Below are 18,560 nucleotides of genomic sequence, written 5' to 3'. Positions count from 1 at the left end.
GAAGGAGGGAGAGAGAGAAGGGGGGAGAGAGAGAGGGAGGGAGAGAGAGAAGCAGAATGGGCTAAGGAATGGAATAAGGAGGGATAGAGGACAATAGGATGAGTCATTGTAATGGCTGTAATAATGGAATGAATTAAAAAGTGTTTAAATCTTTCCATTCATTCCATTCCAGCCATTACAATGAGCCCCATCCAACGATTTCTCCAATCACAAGCCTCCGCTGGATGAGTTGGAGAGAGAGGCTTAGGCACCTTACACACACACACACTTCAGATTCAGAAGCATGACAGACCTGTTTCAAAGCAGCCATTGCAGTGTTCTGTTCTATTGGGGGAACAAACATCCCTGTGCACTAGAGAACGTATCCTCCTTGCCTCACTCCAGTGCTCTCTCCCATGAAGCCACAAGGTGAGACAAAGGAAGACAAGCTGCCACAAACATGGACATGGTGCTGGTGTGGCAGCCTGGCCCTGCCCCAGTCACCACCAGCTGTGACGTGAGTCTCAGAGTCAGAAATGCTGGTGTCACTGGGATGATCCTCTAGACATCTCACCATGGTGTCTGCGACCACACTGTGATAGGGACCCAGAGGAATCAGAAGAATCATCTATCACCTGCATCTAAATCTTCTGGTCCAGTGTGAGGACTCCAGGAAAACTCCCTCCCTTCCTCACTGCCCGTACGGTCAACTTCAACAGATATCAGCACCCTGTTTCTAAAATGTTCCTAATCCCATGGTTCACCTCTCTGGTCTGCCTCCAGTTGTGCTGAAACACGCACTGTGCTGTAACACTTCCCCCCCCCAAACTCCCCCAACCCCACCTCCCTCCACACAGTGTCTCCTACTACGTCTCAGCCTGCCGTGACCCAGACAGTAGCTGCATCTCAAATGGCACCCTATTCCCTGTTTACAGTGCCTTCGGAAAGTATTCAGACCCCTTGACCTTTTCCACATTTTGTTACGTGACAACCTTATTCTAAAATGTATTAAATAAAACAATTTCCTCATCAATCTACACACAATACCCCATAATGACAAAGCGTAAACAGGTTTTAATACATTACTATTTATTATTATACTTATTTACATAAGTATTCAGACCCTTTGCTATGAGACTCGAAATTGAGCTCAGGTGCATCCTGTTTCCATTGATCATCCTTGAGATGTTTCTACAACTTGATTGGAGTCCTCCTGTGGTAAAATAAATTGATTGGACATGATTTGGAAAGGCACATGCCTGTCTATATAAGGTCCCACAGTTGACAGTGCATGTCAGAGCAAAAACCAAGCCATGAGGTCGAAGGAATTGTCCGTAGAGCTCCAGAACTGGATTGTGTCAAGGCACAGGTCTGGGGAAGGGTACCAAAACATTTCTGCAGCATTGAAGGTCCCCAAGAACACAGTGGCCTCCATCATTCTTAAATGGAAGAAGTTTGGAACCACCAAGACTCTTCCTAGAGCTGGCCGCCCGGCCAAACTGAGCAATCGGCGGAGAAGGGCCTGGGTCAGGGAGGTGACCAAGAACCCGATGGTCACTCTGACAGAGCTCAAGAGTTCCTCTGTGGAGATGGGAGAACCTTCCAGAAGGACAACCATCTCTGCAGCACTCCACCAATTAGGCCTTTATGGTAGAGTGGCCAGACAGAAGCCACTCCTCAGTAAAAGGCAAATGACAGCCTGCTTTTAGTTTGCCAAAAGGCATCTAAAGGCTCTCAGACCATGAGAAACAAGATTCTCTGGTCTGATGAAACCAAGATTGAACTCCTTTGGCCTGAATGCCAAGCGTCACATCTTGAGGAAGCCTGGCACCATCCCTACGGTGAAGCATGGTGGTGGCAGCATCATGCTGTAGGGATGTTTTTCAGCGGCAGGGACTGGGAGACTAGTCAGGATCGAGGCAAAGATGAATGGAACAAAGTACAGAGAGATCTGTGATGAAAACATGCTCCAGAGCGCTCAGGACCTCAGACTGGGGCAAAGGTTCACCTTCCTACAGGACAACGACCTTAAGCACACAGCCAAGACAATGCAGGAGTGGCATCGGGACAAGTCTCTGAATGTCCTTGTCTGGCTCCCCATCCAACCCGACAGAGCTTGAGAGGATCTGCAGAGAATAATGGGAGAAACTCCACAAATACAGGTGTGCCAAGCTTGTAGCGTCATACCCAAGAAGAATCGAGGCTGTAATCGCTGCCAAAGGTGCTTCAAAACAAAAAGTACTGAGTAAAGGGTCCAAATGCTTATGTATATATGATAATTCAATTTTTTTATATAAATGCATTTGCAAACATTTCTAAAAACCTGTTTTTGCTTTGTCATTATAGGGTACTGTGTGTAGATTCATGAGGGGGAAAAAACGACTTAATCCGTTTTAGAATAAGGCTGTAACATAACAAAATGTGGAAAAAGTCAAGGGGTCTGAATACTTTCTGAAGCCACTGTAGTGCACGACCTTTGACCAGGGCCTATAGGGCTCATTACATTGGGAATAGGGTGCCATTTGGGACGCAGACAGTCTCTCTCCACTACGTATGTCTGTGTTCCTCCTGCCAGATTCCAGAGAGGGAGGAATGCAACGAGGAGAGGCCCTCATAGTGCGGCAATTAACATTTCGACAGTGTTCCCACACCTATGAAGTCACTGCTTACTGACAGCATATTCATGAAAGGAAAATATTTGCCCAAAGCTGTTTCCAAGCGACCACGGAGCGGTGTACGGTAAACACTATAAGATCATTGAAAGGCGTTAGATGGCGGGGGTATAGAAAGATGATAGGAGAGGAGAGGAGAGGAGAGGAGAGGAGAGGAGAGGAGAGGAAACAAACGACAGCGTTGGCTTTGAAGACGTGGGTCGGCGTGCTGAGTGGACTCCCTGTGAAGGGTCTCTAATGACAGAAGAATGCCCCCACTGTTTGAGCTGGCACCACGCAGAGGGAGGGGGGACGACGTTACCAGATAACCACCCAACCAGGAGGGCATCTGCACAGAGGGAGAGAGAGAGAGGGGAAAGACAGAGATAAATACATGGGTAGAAGGATAGAGTAAGAGAGTGCTAGAGAGATGGATAGAGACATGTTGAAAGGAGAGACAGGTCTAAATGGTGAGAGAGAGGGAGAGAAATTACAGAAAAGAAAGAGTTACAGTCTCAATCAAAGAGAGAGAGATAAAGAGAAGAAGGAGAGAGACAGAGGGAGAGAGAGAGAGAGATGAGAGAGAGAGAGAGAGAGAGAGAGAGAGAGAGAGAGAGAGAGAGAGAGAGAGGAGAGAGAGAGAGAGAGAGAGAGAGAGAGAGAGAGGAGAAAGAGAGAGAGGAGAAAGAGAAGGAGGGAGAGAGAGGAGAAAGAGAGAGAGAGAGAGGAGAAAGAGAGGAGAAAGAGAGAGAGAGAGGAGAAAGAGAGAGAGGAGAAAGAGAAAGAGAGAGAGGAGAGAGGAGAAAGAGAGAAAGGAGAGGAGAGAGAGGAGAGAGAGAGGAGAGGAGAGAGAGGAGAGAGAGGAGAGAAAGGAGAAAGAGAGAGAGAGGAGAAAGATAGAGAAAGCAGAGGAGAGAGAGGAGAGAGAGAGGAGAGGAGAGAGAGGAGAGCGAGAGAGGAGAGCGAGAGAGAGGGAGAGAGGAGAGAGAGAGAGAGACACAGCAGGAGGCAGATCGTCCTCCAAATGAGCAGACTGCACGCTGTCCTCCATTTCCCCAAATAACATCCCTCCCTGCTGCTGCCCCCGACTGAGAGATACACACCAGCCTGGGGGAGGGGAACAGAGACAGAGAGACAGAGGGAGGAAGGGAGGGAGACGGAGAGACGGAGAAGGAGGGAGGGGGTAGGGAGAGAAAGGAAGAGTGGGGGAGAGAGGGAGAAGGAGGAAGAATGGGAGAGATTAGGAAAGATGCAGAGGTAAAGGAAAAGAGAGGAACAGGGGAAGGAGAAAATAAAGTAAGGGGAAGGGAAGGAGAGATGGGAGGAGGGGATGGAAGACAGATGGAAGGAATATGAAAGATATCAAGAGACTTGGGATTGAATTAAATCCAATAACTACTTTCCAGGATAGGTGGATATTAGCATTTTTCCTGTGCAGAGAGAAAAGCCATGTTGGAATGATGAGTCCAAGTCCACACCTGCTTCTCCTCACCACTGAAACATCATCCACATCTACATCTTAAACACCCCCCACCTGACTCAGCATCCACACAAACACAGACAGCTTTGTTTTCGTGAATATTCTGGAGTACAAATGTATTCACATTCAAAATCCTATCTTCCCTAACCCCTAACCCCAAACCCCTAACCCTAAAACAGCATTTTAACAAATTCAGGACATGAAAAAAGTCCTGACTTTTCAAAAATGTTAATCTTCCTACCTTGTCAGGACATTGTGGTGACTTATCAGGACATTGTGGTCCTGATAAGGTAGGAAAACATGTCCACACACACACACACACACACACACACACAACCCCAAACATATAACCCCCTTGCAGAGAAAGAAAATGATGGATGTGATTCAGGACTGGAGTCAATAACACCACTATGACATAACCACACCCCACCACCATCATCATCATCATCATCATCCCATCTACAACCAAGCAGCAGCAGTAGACAGCTGGAGCTATCAAATCAAAGCCTGGGAGACTTCCTTCTTCAGATGGGTTTGAGATGGTGGGCTTTACGCTCTCGTCTGGCTGCCAGGGATCTACTGCTGGGAATGAGACGTCGCTTAAAGCCACTGCAACCTTATAAGGCAAGGCTCTCTCTGCCAGAGTGGGGGAGGGAGGAGGCTGCTTTCAAATATCTGTGACAAAGACCAAATTAAGGCACCTGGCTTTTTCTATTTGGTTCGTTATATGGTTTCATGGGATCACAATCAATGGGATGTGATTCAGATTCAGTCATAGTGAAGATATAGATGGGTTCATTATAGGGAATTTAGATGAAGTATGGTATTTCATTCACATCCTTAGGAATGTAGGCCTAATATTTTGATTGTATGAATTATTGATCTTGAGTCCACCGTTTCTTATAGGGAGAATGCAGACTGTCCTCACATTGACTGGTTCTCAATTAAGACCACCTGATTACACACAGCACATATAGCACATCAATATTTGGGGCTTTGAGTGTAATACTATTTTAGCTGCACTGGCCACACAGTTATAGCCAACACAGGCAGTACCTGCAAAACAGATGAGGTGGCAATGCAACTGCCATCATGCCAACTGGCATCGAGTAATGCCATGATGCAAATTGGCATGGTGTAACACTGAATCTATGAGACGTGAGGGTTTTTAGACTCATGTATCCAGATAAGGGTGAAAAACAAATTGGTAAGCATACTTTCTAATGTGGTATATTTGAACTGTAGCATTTTTAAAGTGTGAAAGGAATGTTTGAGTCACATTTAAAATAATATATAACAGCACCACTCAAACATCCAGCACCCATCTTCCCAATCATCCCTTGTATAATTGATACTGTATTCAAGAAACCTAAAACAAGGAACTAAAGCGCCAACACCTCCCCAACGTGAGTGTTCTCTGACACCGTCTCCCATCTCCACATAGTGCTCTGGCTGCAGAAGGAGCAGGCGACCCCTCGCAGAACCAAGACCTCGCCGTGCCTCGTCTGTGTTGGGTAATCCCTTGAGCTGCTAAAGAAAAGAGTGCTGACTGTGCCCTTTCCCATCCTAATCCCGGGCTGTGGGCCCTGCCAGAATAATCCTGGATTTAGGAGCAGCTCCCTACGGAGCAACCGGGGACTCCGAAGGGGGCTGATCGTACACAGCTGCGCCTCAGGCACCGGCTTTACCCCCTCACAGTCACTCACAGAGGAACGGAGAGGAGACAATCCATTCAATCCAATAACACAGACAAACAAAATGGCATCAAACCCTGCCCCAGCCAAGGCAGGCAGTCGCCTCAGGGACATTGCATTGATTCAACCAGTTATGAGAGAAAAGCAGGGGGAGATTAATGATACTGAATGATGATGGTTGATAAAAAGGGATAATAGTGGATGATATTTGTATTCAACAGAATTTCATTTACAATCTAAGAGGTTGGTGGTGAGATTGTAAGGAGAGAGCCACCAACGATGTGTGGTTATGGTGCAGCGCAAGCCTAAATCATCTTCATAGCCCACAGCTGCCATTTTGTCGCAGTACGCTCAGTCGCTCACCACACAAAAGTAAACACACGCACTCTGTAAAATACCTAATTTCATTTGAAGTGGCGATGAAACATGAAACAAACATGACTTCTGTACACCAATAAAAGCATTGGGCGAGGCTGCTGCACAGGAATCAGCCTGTATGCTGACATACAGAGAGCCCTTACAGGTGTCATCTGTCTGGTAAAGGGATGTTTTGACAGTCATCGTAGCCTCAGGCTCGGCAGCCATTAGGGTGAGGACTGAAACAATCTCAAGTAGATATATACGCCAATGAGTTTTGGTGTGAATGTTTCATGGCATTGACTGGGAGGACTGGAATTGATTTGCACATATTCATGTCAAACAAAATCAGAAAGTAGATGTTCCGGGTGAATGCCCTAAATGCCTGGAGGGAGGAAAGGAGGAAGGGAGGAGATACAGAGATACAGAGAGAGAGAGAGAGAGAGAGAGAGAGAGAGAGAGAGAGAGAGAGATACAGAGAGAGAGAGAGAGAGAGAGAGAGAGAGAGAGAGAGAGAGAGAGAGAGAGAGAGAGAGAGAGAGAGAGAGAGAGATACAGAGAGAGAGAGAGAGACACAGGGAGAGAGAGAGACAGAGAGAGACAGAGAGACAGAGCGAGAGAGAGAGAGAGAGAGAGAGAGAGAGAGAGAGAGAGAGAGATACAGAGAGAGAGAGACACAGAGAGAGAGAGACAGAGAGCGACAGAGAGACAGAGTGAGAGAGAGAGAGAGAGAGAGAGAGAGAGGGAGGGAGACAGAGAGCGAGAGACAGAGAGCGAGAGAGAGACAGAGAGAGAGAATGGAAAAAGGCGTGAACGAGAGAACGAAGGAATGAAAGAGTGAACCACAGATATGGAGGAAAGCCAGAGTTGCCTGAGGGGACCATCTCCACATTTACGTCATCTCCACCAGAGGTAGGGACCACTAAAGAGTGACCACACCATCCTTTCTAAAACCACAAGGGGGTTTCACAGGACATTAGAGAGTGACAAATCACCCCTTTAATGTTGGTCCTCCTAGACGTGAGAGAGTCACCGTGCTCTGAGCAACAACACCAGGTGTGTCAACACCACAAGCCTGCTAGGAATGACCACAGTACTGCCCTCCCAGAGAGAACACATCATAGGGAACGCTAGTTAACAACAGCAGATCCAGTGACTATCCTCTGTACTGTAGGAGTTTGGCTTGAAGAATGGGTGGTTAACAGAGGATAGCCAGAACCTTTATCATTTCCTTTGGTGTTTCATTTGTCAAAACAAGGACTGATAGTAAGATGGTGTTCATGCGATGATAAATCAGTTTTCAGATGCTTACATTTCACAGTGATGGTTAAAACTCAAACAGAAATATAAACTAGTTTGCTGAATACACACAATGTTAAGCCCAGGGAAAATGGGCTTGAGATACAGTATTTCAGTGACTAAATATTAACCTGATCATCGTTAACTATTGCACTATGATACTAGAATATACCCTAAATCGTTAATTACAATAAGACAATCAAATCAGTGTATAAAATAAAAACGGAAAGCCTTCCAGTGAAAATGAATCATGTATTTTGTTTTGATCAACATGGCTCACTGTTTATCATCGGTGTTACTGTGCCTTCAACCGCTGTGCTCACCGGACTGCTTATTTACTTGCTGGCTCGTGTCGTGTGGGGTTTTAACTTGCGTCATCACCCGTATCCCATGGCTCCGGTGGAGCATGTCAGGGGAGAGACACTGGCGCTAATGTTTTAACCCTTAACAACCCTTAAAAAGGTCCAATGCAGCCATTTTATCTCAATATCAAATAATTTCTGGGTAACAATTAAGTACCTTACCTTACTGTTCTCAAATAAAATGGTCAAAAAGAAACAAAAATAGTTTCTTAGTAAAGAGCAATTTCTCAAGCAAGATTTTTGCTATGACTGTCTGGGAGTGGTCTGACTGGGGAGGGGAAAACTAGCAGTTATTGGCAGAGAGGTTTGGAACTCTCTTTCTCATTGGTCTATCAACTAATTTAAAGCCTGGTGATGTCACCACGGAAGGCCAAAACTCCATCCCACCAAAACAGGCTGAAATTTCAGGCGGTCTTTTCAAAATAGCTCTTACACTAAAAATGCATTATCATAATTTTTAGAGTATTATTCCAACCTCATGGTGTGGAAATATATATAACACACAGGAAAAAAATAGTTTTTGACTGCACTGGGCCTTTAACAGCACCACTGTGACCATGTTACATCATTCACATTATATAGTACATGAGTCACCTTCCCCAAGCAAGAGTTTCATCATCTTCACAGAGTAGTTGTTATTCTAGTCTATTGTATTTTATTATATTCTGAAAGTCTAACATTAAGAAAAAATACTGTCTTAAATAGTTTCTTACATAAATCTATTTTAAGAACGATGCAATATTTAAATAAAACAGAGGTTCAACCTAATGTATAAAAAGCAGTCAACAATCTTTTGTGTGAGCCATTGATCGACTGTGGCACAGAAACAGTGACATTTAGTCTGATGAGGTGATATGAGAAGATGACAGAGGCTACTGTACATCCATCACCATGGCAACATGTTCCATGCTTCATTCCATGTGGTCTACATTAACCTGAAAGCTGAATTACAAAGTGAGGGCTGCACCTGAACAGCTGATCTAACATCAGTTTTCCTCACCCCTGCCTTTGCCATTATAAGTCAGAGAGCCCAACTGTTCCATAATATCAGAATTTTTTCCATCTCCACTAAATTCCAGAACCATTATGATTACAATCTTAGAAAAATAAATACGTAGCTCTCTTAGTCATTCATTTTCTCTCTGGATGTTCATTACAGTAGTCGACACACATCCACAAGTGTGCACACACAATTTGACACAAAGTGCCCATTTCAAAGTTACACAGATGACCAAGCATAATATGTTGTTATTTTGTGAAACACTATATTTCTGTCATAAGTCATACTTTTCACCAACATGCCACCAATGACAGAATAGTACCGTTATGGCAGAGTTGAGATTTGGCATTGTTATGGTGAGGCCAAGACAAGTTAAGCTATTTGCATTGGAGCGTGAAAATAAATCTATTTTTGCCCTGATCCTTACATGGACATAGAACACGGAGTTCAGGCAAGATGGCTGCTCCCAAAGTAATAGAGCAGAGGCGATATACACTGAGTGTACAAAACATTAGGAACACCTTCCTAATATTGAGTTGCACCTCCTTTTGCCCTCAGAACAGCCTCAATTCGTTGGGGCATGGACTCTACAAGGTGTCGAAAGCGTTCCACAGGGATGCTGGCCCATGTTGACTCCAATGCTTCCCATAGTTTTGTCAAGTTGGCTGGATGTCCTTTGGGTGGTGGACCATTCTTGATACACACGGGAAACTGTTGTGCGTGGCACCTACTACCATACTTTGTAGTTAGGCACTTAAATATTATGTCTTGCCCATTCACCCTCTGAATGGCTTAGAAATCCTTCTTTAACCCATCTCCCCCCGTTCATCTACACTAATTGAAGTGGATTTTACAAGTGACATCAATAAGGGATCATAGCTTTCACCTGGTCAGTCTATGTCATGGAAAGAGTAGGTGTTCCTAATGTTTTGTACACTCAGTATATAAAGGAAAAAAATGATCAGATGTCTAATGAAATAACATGTAATACACATAGAAATATGATTACAATATATGAAATCCAGATAAAAAAATTCACTGCAATGACACTTTTTGCACTAGCTAAGAATAAGCATTATGCAAGGAAAATTCCTTATTTATAAGATGTTGTCCTGATACAAACTTTGACCCCGACCCAATCTAGAAGTAATTGAGAATGATCAGCCATAATTTATGGCCCATAAGTCAGCCAGTGAATTCTTTCATAATGACATTACAAATCCAGACAGAGGGAGAGACGATTTTCATACTTCTATCAATATGGCAGTCATCTGAGTATATTCAGTGTCATCTCTCTCTTTCTCTCCCTCTTCCTCCCTCCCTCCCACCCCATCCCCATCCCCATCCTCCCACGCAATGATAATAGCATAGATAGTGTGGCCAATTTAGGAGAGCGAAACTGCATCTGTATCATTGACATCGATCATAAAGTATCTAAGCTCCATAATCGCATTGGAAGCTAAACTAAGCCTGTGGACTGGGTCTTTATGAAATTATGTTTCGGAGTCATAGTGTTGTTGTATGCAGTACTTCTCCATATAATACTACTTGTATATTACTGTGTACGGCACCATAAGACCAGTATTTATTCTGGGCTACTGTTACTGTACTGAAAGAACTCACCAGATCATATCTTGAGTTTGAACAAATTAACAGGAAAAAGTCAGTAATTAAAATAAAATAAAAGCCTAAATAAATTCCAACACAATGAACCAAAACAAACATAAAATCCAACCGAACAATATCAGGAAATGAGCCAACGAACACAGAGAACGTAGTAGCCTCCACAAGCACCAAGCTTCCCCGTCACTCTCCATTCACTACTGTTTTATGGTGGTGACTGACTATTGCAGTGGCAGGTCCATTAACACCTCCGCACCACACCGCCCAGCCCCCTCGATAAACAGCCCAGCTGGGGTCCACCCTAATGGGCCAAACTCATTCTCAGCCCAGCCTGTCTCCAGGTGTGGAAGTGTGGCCCTGTAATTGATATTTAAGGGGCTATAACCCAGTGGAAAAATGCAGCCCCACAGCAGGGGAGGGGCCAGGCCCCACACTGTCACTCAAAGAAAATAGAGAGGGAGAGAGATGGGGGGGTAGGTTGTTGGCTGCAGTTCAATAAGGGAAGCTTGGAGGGACAAACACACAAACAGGCAGGCATGGCTTGCACATCGGCAGGCATGAACACAGGTATGAACTTAGGCAGGCAGGCATGCCCTCACGCACACACACAATGCTGAGAAAGAGATACATGTGATAAAGGAGGACCACACACAGATGAATGACACACCCACACTGATCTGCAGCGTACAAATTCTAATGGAAAACAGAGACTGACACACACACGGGTGTGGCACAGCGGTAGAGGTACTGACTGTAATGTGTCTGTATGTCTATGGTGGCAGCAGTGTAAGGTTGCAGACGGTGCTGGTTGGTTGGTTGGTTGGGCTTCCACCCATGTCTGAGATAGAGCACTTACAGTTACACCTCAGGTCTTATCAATCATACAGAGCTGTAATGACAACTATTTAATCCACCTTGCCACTGTAGGTTTAGGCAAAGCAGCACACGACGATGAGCGCCTCTCAGACGAACACTTTACATTAACATGAAGGGAGAAGATGACAACGTTTAAACCATCTGCTTTTTGCACACAGATCAGTTTAGCCTTTTAGATCATAATGAATAAGATTATATGTTCAGGGGGGAACCTGATCCTAGATCAACACTCCTACTCTGAGATGCTTCATGAATATGGGCCCCCACAGATCTTATAGTGCTCTTCCTTCACATGTGCAATTCCTCAGTCAGCTTCCATCATCATTCAACAGTAATGTTGTTGTGTAGATGAACCTCATAGGAGTTACTCAAAGGAGACTGTAGATAGGAGTAATGAGAAGTGGCGTTTTATTCATTTATGTATTTATTGTCATTTTCCCTTGATCTGGTTTACTGCTCTTGAAATGCATTAAGCCTGATAGGGGCTATCAATCAGCTGCTAATGGGTTGTGTAATTGCAGTCAGTTCCAAGCATAGAAATAGAGTTATTAGAACGGAAAAAACTGCACTCTAACAGGTACACTCAATATGGCTGCCGGTCCACCAATGAAAAATCATTGACTTGAATGGGGATGTCCGTTTTAGTCATGCTATTTCTATAGTTCCAACCTCAGAGGCAGTAGGGTCACTCAGGATGAAACCAGCCAATAGGCGTGCCGCATCAGCCAACTGCAATGAACATTATCATATTTTGAAATCATGTCAAAAAATGTTTTTCCCTCAAACTTTCTTTCTAAATGTCATAAAACATTGCTATCAAATTCTTGTTGGCTAGTTTCAGCGACCTCTCCCATCCAAATGATGAACTATGATAAATACGTCATAGAGTTGTAGTGTAATCTTAAACTAAACAGACAGAAATCATCTTCTTATAAGGCTGCAATCAATCCAACATGGGGAAAGCGCAGAGACCGGGCGATTTTAGGCAAATCTGGCAACCCTGTTTTGAGCGTTCCTGTTGCTCTCCAAGACAAGGCCACCCTGAAGATCATTCTGATGCCATCTTAACAGATGTTGATGGAAGGCAGTTTAAGACTCCAGCACGTGTTAAAGTCCTCCAACCATAATGAGAAGCTACAGCAAACAACCATTCCAGATTAGATTGTGTACAGTGCATTCAGAAAGTATTCAGACCCCTGGACTTTTTCCACTTTTTGTTAGTTTATAGCCTTATTCTAAAATTGATTAAATTGTTTTTTTCCCCTTCATCAATCTACACACAATACCCCATAATGACAAAGCAAAAAAAAAAACAACATGACATTTACATAAGTATTCAGACCCTTTACTCAGTACTTTGTTGAAGCACATTTGGCAGCGATTACAGCCTTGAGTCTTCTTGGGTTTGACGCTACAAGCTTGGCACACCTGTATTTGGGGAGTTTCTCCCATTCTTCTCCGCAGATTACATTACATTACATTACATTACAGTCATTTAGCAGACACTCTTATCCAGAGCGACTTACAGGAGCAATTAGGTTTAAGTGCCTTGCTCAAGGGCACATCAACAGATTTTTCACCTAGTCGGCTCGGGGATTAGAACCAGCGACCTTTTGGTTACTGGCACAACGCTCTTAACCTCTAATTACCTGCCGCCAGATCCTCTCAAGCTTTGTCAGGTTGGATGGGGAGTGTCGCTGCACAGCTATTTTCAGGTCTCTTCAGAGATGATTGATCAGGTTCAGGTCGGGGCTCTGGCTGGGCTACTCAAGGACATTCAGAGACTTGTCCTGAAGCCACTCCTACGTTGTCTTGGTTGTATGCTTAGGGTCATTGTCCTGTTGGAAGGTGAACCTTCGCCCCCAGTCTGAGGTCCTGAGCGCTCTGGAGCAGGTTTTCATCAAGGATCTCTCTGTACTTTGCTCCGTTCATCTTTCCCTCGATCCTGACTAGTCTCCCAGTCACTGTCGCTGAAAAACATCCACGCAGCATGATGTTGCCACCGCCATGCTTCCCTGTAGGGATGGTGCCAGGTTTCCTTCAGACGTAATGCTTGGCATTCAGGCCAAAGAGTTCAATCTTGTTTTCATAAGACCAGAGAATCTTGTTTCTCATGGTCTGTGAGTCCTTTAGGTGCCTTTTGGCGAACTCCAAGCGGGCTGTCATGTGCCTTTTACTGAGGAGTGGCTTCCGTCTGGCCACTCTACCATAAAGGCCTGATTGTTGGAGTGCTGCACAGATGGTTGTCCTTCTGGAAGGTTCTCCCATCTCCACAGAGGAACTCTTGAGCTCTGTCAGAGTGACCATCGGGTTCTAGGTCACCTCCCTGACCAAGGCCCTTCTCCCCCGATTGCTCAGTTTGGCCGGGCGGCCAGCTCTAGGTAGACGAACTACGGACAAGGATTTCAGAGATTTGGTGGTTCCAAACTGTGTTCTTGGGGACCTTCAATGCTGCAGAAATTTTTTTGATACCCTTCCCCAGATCTGTGCCTTGACACAATCCTGTCTCTGAGCTCTGAGGACAATTCCTCCGACCTCATGGCTTGGTTTTTGCTCTGACATGCACTGGTCAACTGTGGGACCAATGTGCAAAATTTCTAAAAACCTGTTTTCGCTTTGTCATTATGGGGTATTGTGTATAGATTGATGAGGATTTTTTTTTATTTAATCCATTTTAGAATAAGGCTGTAACATAACAACATGTGGAAAAAACTCCAGTGGTCTGAATACTTTGCGAATGCACTGTATCTGTAGACATAACTCTGCCAGACCTCCATTTCTGTGATCTCCACCCCAAATGAATAGCTGGCTGGCACATGCGTTTCCTCATGCTTAAGTTCAAGGTCAGAATGCAGAGAGAAAAGTGTGTGAAAAATAAATTAAGTTCAATTTATGCATTTATTTCAAATCACCAACGTTTCGGCCTTCACCACGGCCCTCCAGCATGTGAAAGCCAGTCTTGTATATGTCGGTTACACTACAGCATAGGACCATAGTAGGTCCTCTTATCAGTGGCCTGTGTATTATTATAGAACCTTATAGAACTGTACATTCAGTGATAACTCGCAGTCACAACCATTTGTTAAATAGTGCTAAACCCAATGACATGTTACAGTGACTCAGTTAAGCAGTCCATGGAAAGAGATGGACAATCTAAGTAAGCAAGCAAATAAAACACACACACACACACACACACACAAAGCCCCCGCCGCCTTGCCACCCAATTATTTTCCAAACCACGTTACCATCCATCGGTTAGCCCTTTATAAAGTGGTTGGCCCAATCTTCTAAATTCTCCAGGCTTTTTCAGCGAGCAGCAGCCACAGATGACTAATGGACACAGGGGCCAGTAATGCATGTCATTTGCAGAGACTGCATGTTGAGCGGGAGAGAGAGGGGAAGCAGCTTGGAGATCCTAATGTTACCTTTTAGTGGCAATTTCAAGATGTTTTCCCACCAGGAGTGGCACTCAAACTCTCCCCCCGGGACCCTCGCCACCGTGACAACTCTTACAGGAAACCGTGACAACTTACAGGAAACAGGCCCAGAGAACTTGGGAAATAAATTAAAATAAAATAATTAAAATCTTTCAAATACTTTTAAGCGTTTGCGCTCGCCTTCCTGCCTGCCTTTTGGGAATACTCTATTGGTCCATTATTCAGCCAGGCAAGCTCAATCAAGCACAAATAAAGTATTTTAAATGATTTCAAATAGTATTTGTACCCAGGTTAGGTACAGAGCTGCCATTCCTTTGGTTGGTTTTCTTTCGCCCTCTCTCCCCCTTTCTTTCTCTCCCTCTGTGCTGATGTGTTTTGTAATTGAGGAGATCAGTCAGTGGAGGCCTATTGGGGGCTGCTCCCCAACTCATTACTAGATGTTGGGAGGTCACTGCCGTTTACACACACACACACACACACACACACACACACACACACATTCACGCGCAAACATGAAATAAACAGTCAAGAGAATAGAAAGCAACAAAGTGTATACATTCATATGGACAAATTCACTTGGTTGGTGCAGGTGAAGAACCTTGAGATTTCACTGTATTTGATTGAAGCTGTGCTGTACAAATCAAATGAATTATAATATTGTATAGTGCAGTGACAACAATGGTGGTGTTCTTTCACTTGGTCAAGGTGGAGGTCAATGTGTTTCTAGATATGAAAAAACAATACTTGAGCTTTTACACAACCGCCCTGTCTGAAATGATTTAACAAAAACAAACTTAAAGTAAAAAAAACTAACACATTGTCTAATATCCTGCGTCGTATTCGATATGTACAGTGGGGAAAAAAAGTATTTAGTCAGCCACCAATTGTGCAAGTTCTCCCACTTAAAAAGATGAGAGAGGCCTGTAATTTTCATCATAGGTACACGTCAACTATGACAGACAAATTGAGGAAAAAAAATCCAGAAAATCACATTGTAGGACTTTGTAATTAATTTATTTGCAAATTATGGTGGAAAATAAGTATTTGGTCACCTACAAACAAGCAAGATTTCTGGCTCTCACAGACCTGTAACTTCTTCTTTAAGAGGCTCCTCTGTCCTCCATTCGTTACCTGTATAAATGGCACCTGTTTGAACCTGTCCACAACCTCAAACAGTCACACTCCAAACTCCACTATGGCCAAGACCAAAGAGCTGTCAAAGGACACCAGAAACAAAATTGTAGACCTGCACCAGGCTGGGAAGACTGAATCTGCAATAGGTAAGCAGCTTGGTTTGAAGAAATCAACTGTGGGAGCAATTATTAGGAAATGGAAGACATACAAGACCACTGATAATCTCCCTCGATCTGGGGCTCCACGCAAGATCTCACCCCGTGGGGTCAAAATGATCACAAGAACGGTGAGCAAAAATCCCAGAACCACACGGGGGGACCTAGTGAATGACCTGCAGAGAGCTGGGACCAAAGTAACAAAGCCTACCATCAGTAACACACTACGCCGCCAGGGACTCAAATCCTGCAGTGCCAGACGTGTCCCCCTGCTTAAGCCAGTACATGTCCAGGCCCGTCTGAAGTTAGCTAGAGTGCATTTGGATGATCCAGAAGAGGATTGGGAGAATGTCATATGGTCAGATGAAACCAAAATAGAACTTTTTGGTAAAAACTCAACTCGTCGTGTTTGGAGGACAAAGAATGCTGAGTTGCATCCAAAGAACACCATACGTACTGTGAAGCATGGGGGTGGAAACATCATGCTTTGGGGCTGTTTTTCTGCAAAGGGACCAGGACGACTGATCCGTGTAAAGGAAAGAATGAATAGGGCCATGTATCGTGAGATTTTGAGTGAAAACCTCCTTCCATCAGCAAGGGCATTGAAGATGAAACGTGGCTGGGTCTTTCAGCATGAAAATGATCCCAAACACACCACCCGGGCAACGAAGGAGTGGCTTCGTAAGATGCATTTCAAGGTCCTGGAGTGGCCTAGCCAGTCTCCAGATCTCAACCCAATAGAAAATATTTGGAGGGAGTTGAAAGTCCGTGTTGCCCAGCGACAGCCCCAAAACATCACTGCTCTAGAGGAGATCTGCATGGAGGAATGGGCCAAAATACCAGCAACAGTGTGCGAAAACCTTGTGAAGACTTACAGAAAACGTTTGACCTGTGTCATTGCCAACAAAGGGTATATAACAAAGTATTGAGAAACTTTTGTTATTGACCAAATACTTATTTTCCACCATAATTTGCAAATAAATTCATTAAAAATCCTACAATGTGATTTTCTGGAAAACAAATTCTCATTTTGTCTGTCATAGTTGACGTGTACCTATGATGAAAATTACAGGCCTCTCTCATCTTTTTAAGTGGGAGAACTTGCACAATTGGTGGCTGACTAAATACTTTTTTTCCCCACTGTAGCTAACTGACCAAACTGTACACTCTTTGGCTGGTAATGTTGTGATATCCACAACCATCACCCCATATTTTTCACAAACTCATATCCTCTACATCTAGTCTAACTTCTATTTTTCAGTCCATATTGCTTTGATAGATGCCATATTTATTAATATCCTCTCTTATCAAAGATAAATGAAATACCACCTTCTTTCTGCCTGACAGGCAGTGTCATCTGATAATGTGAGAATACATGAGCAGGTTTCTGAACAGGAATCTGATAAGGATGTTTGTAGAAAACCTGTTGTGGAAAGTTTCCTATATACCTCTGTTTTATTCGCTAAACAGGTTGTGCCCTCTATACTTAAAGGATTGTTCATGCAAGGATATAACCGTACTATATTGCTAAATATTGTAATCGCAAACCCACAGATACACACACTCCCTCTTTGAAGGGAATGGAAAAAATATATTATTTGAAAAGTACCAATATTTCAACTTACTGACAGTTGAAATGACAGCTTGCCTCTCTCTTGGTTGATGGAGGTTTATAAGTGTGTAGTGTTAAAAGGCCTCAGCCTGATTGCAATATGCTGAGATAATATATCATTCCATTATTCACACAAACATTCCATTGTGAGCATATGAAAACCTTTCGATGGAGTTCAAATAACTGCAACACACCTCAAGTCAGTATTTGACCCTTGGAGTCACCTTGAATCCAGTCCAGCAACCTTAGACCACAGTGTGGACCCTGAACGGTTACAGTCCAACACAGAGTGATGATTGTCCAATCTCCTCCAATAGCAGAGCAGCTTCTTCTTCATGGGAACCGTAGTGCCAAGTCTCTGTGGTAGTGTTCCAAATAAATATAAATTCTTATAAGGCAGTGTTCCATGTCGCACTGGACAAAAGGATCAGGTGGAAAATCCCTTTACTAAGATGGAGATTGTGAAACGGGGGAGAGTGTGGAGAGATGTGTCAGAGAGAAGCACAGTATGTCAGGAATCCTAGTGGCGGAAAAGCAGTACTGCAGCTCCTGATCTCCTCAACAGTTACAGTTAGCACCATTGTCTCCCTCCCGCCTCCCCCCCTATTTCACCTCAGGACTGCTTCCGAAACGTGAAGATGTCTCTGGTCTTAGAGCCTCTCTTGCCCTCGGGGAGTGGGGTGGGGTAGGGTGAGGGGGAGGGCGACGGGGAGGGAGTGGGGTGGGGTAGGGTGAGGGGGAGGGCGACGGGGAGGGAGTGGGGTGGGGTAGGGTGAGGGGGAGGGCGACGGGGAGGGAGTGGGGTGGGGTAGGGTGAGGGGGAGGGCGACGGGGAGGCCGAGGGCTGGGGGATGGCTGTGCCGCCATAGGGGCAGCTCTGGGAGTCAGGGTGCTCCCCGGA

At 44.4% G+C, this 18,560-nt stretch overlaps 1 protein-coding gene across 1 annotated transcript in view; it reads right to left on the bottom strand.

Annotated features, from left to right (window-relative positions):
- Window positions 1–18,272: 18,272 nt before the first annotated feature.
- Window positions 18,273–18,560, bottom strand: part of LOC311103217 (TBC1 domain family member 16-like) — a gene marked incomplete at its 3' end in the record, with an annotated part of 22,594 nt that continues 22,306 nt past the window's right edge. The window contains exon 12 of the mRNA XM_084144759.1: window positions 18,273–18,560. This exon is cut by the window's right edge and continues 120 nt beyond it. Within this exon, the coding sequence (XP_084000885.1) occupies window positions 18,273–18,560 (288 nt within the window).

This window comes from Coregonus lavaretus (genome assembly GCF_964263955.1).
Source record: "Coregonus lavaretus genome assembly, chromosome: 28".
Lineage (NCBI taxonomy): Eukaryota > Metazoa > Chordata > Actinopteri > Salmoniformes > Salmonidae > Coregonus > Coregonus lavaretus.
The sequence above is the reverse complement of the archived record's forward strand: the minus strand, read 5'-3'. Positions and strand labels throughout refer to the sequence as shown.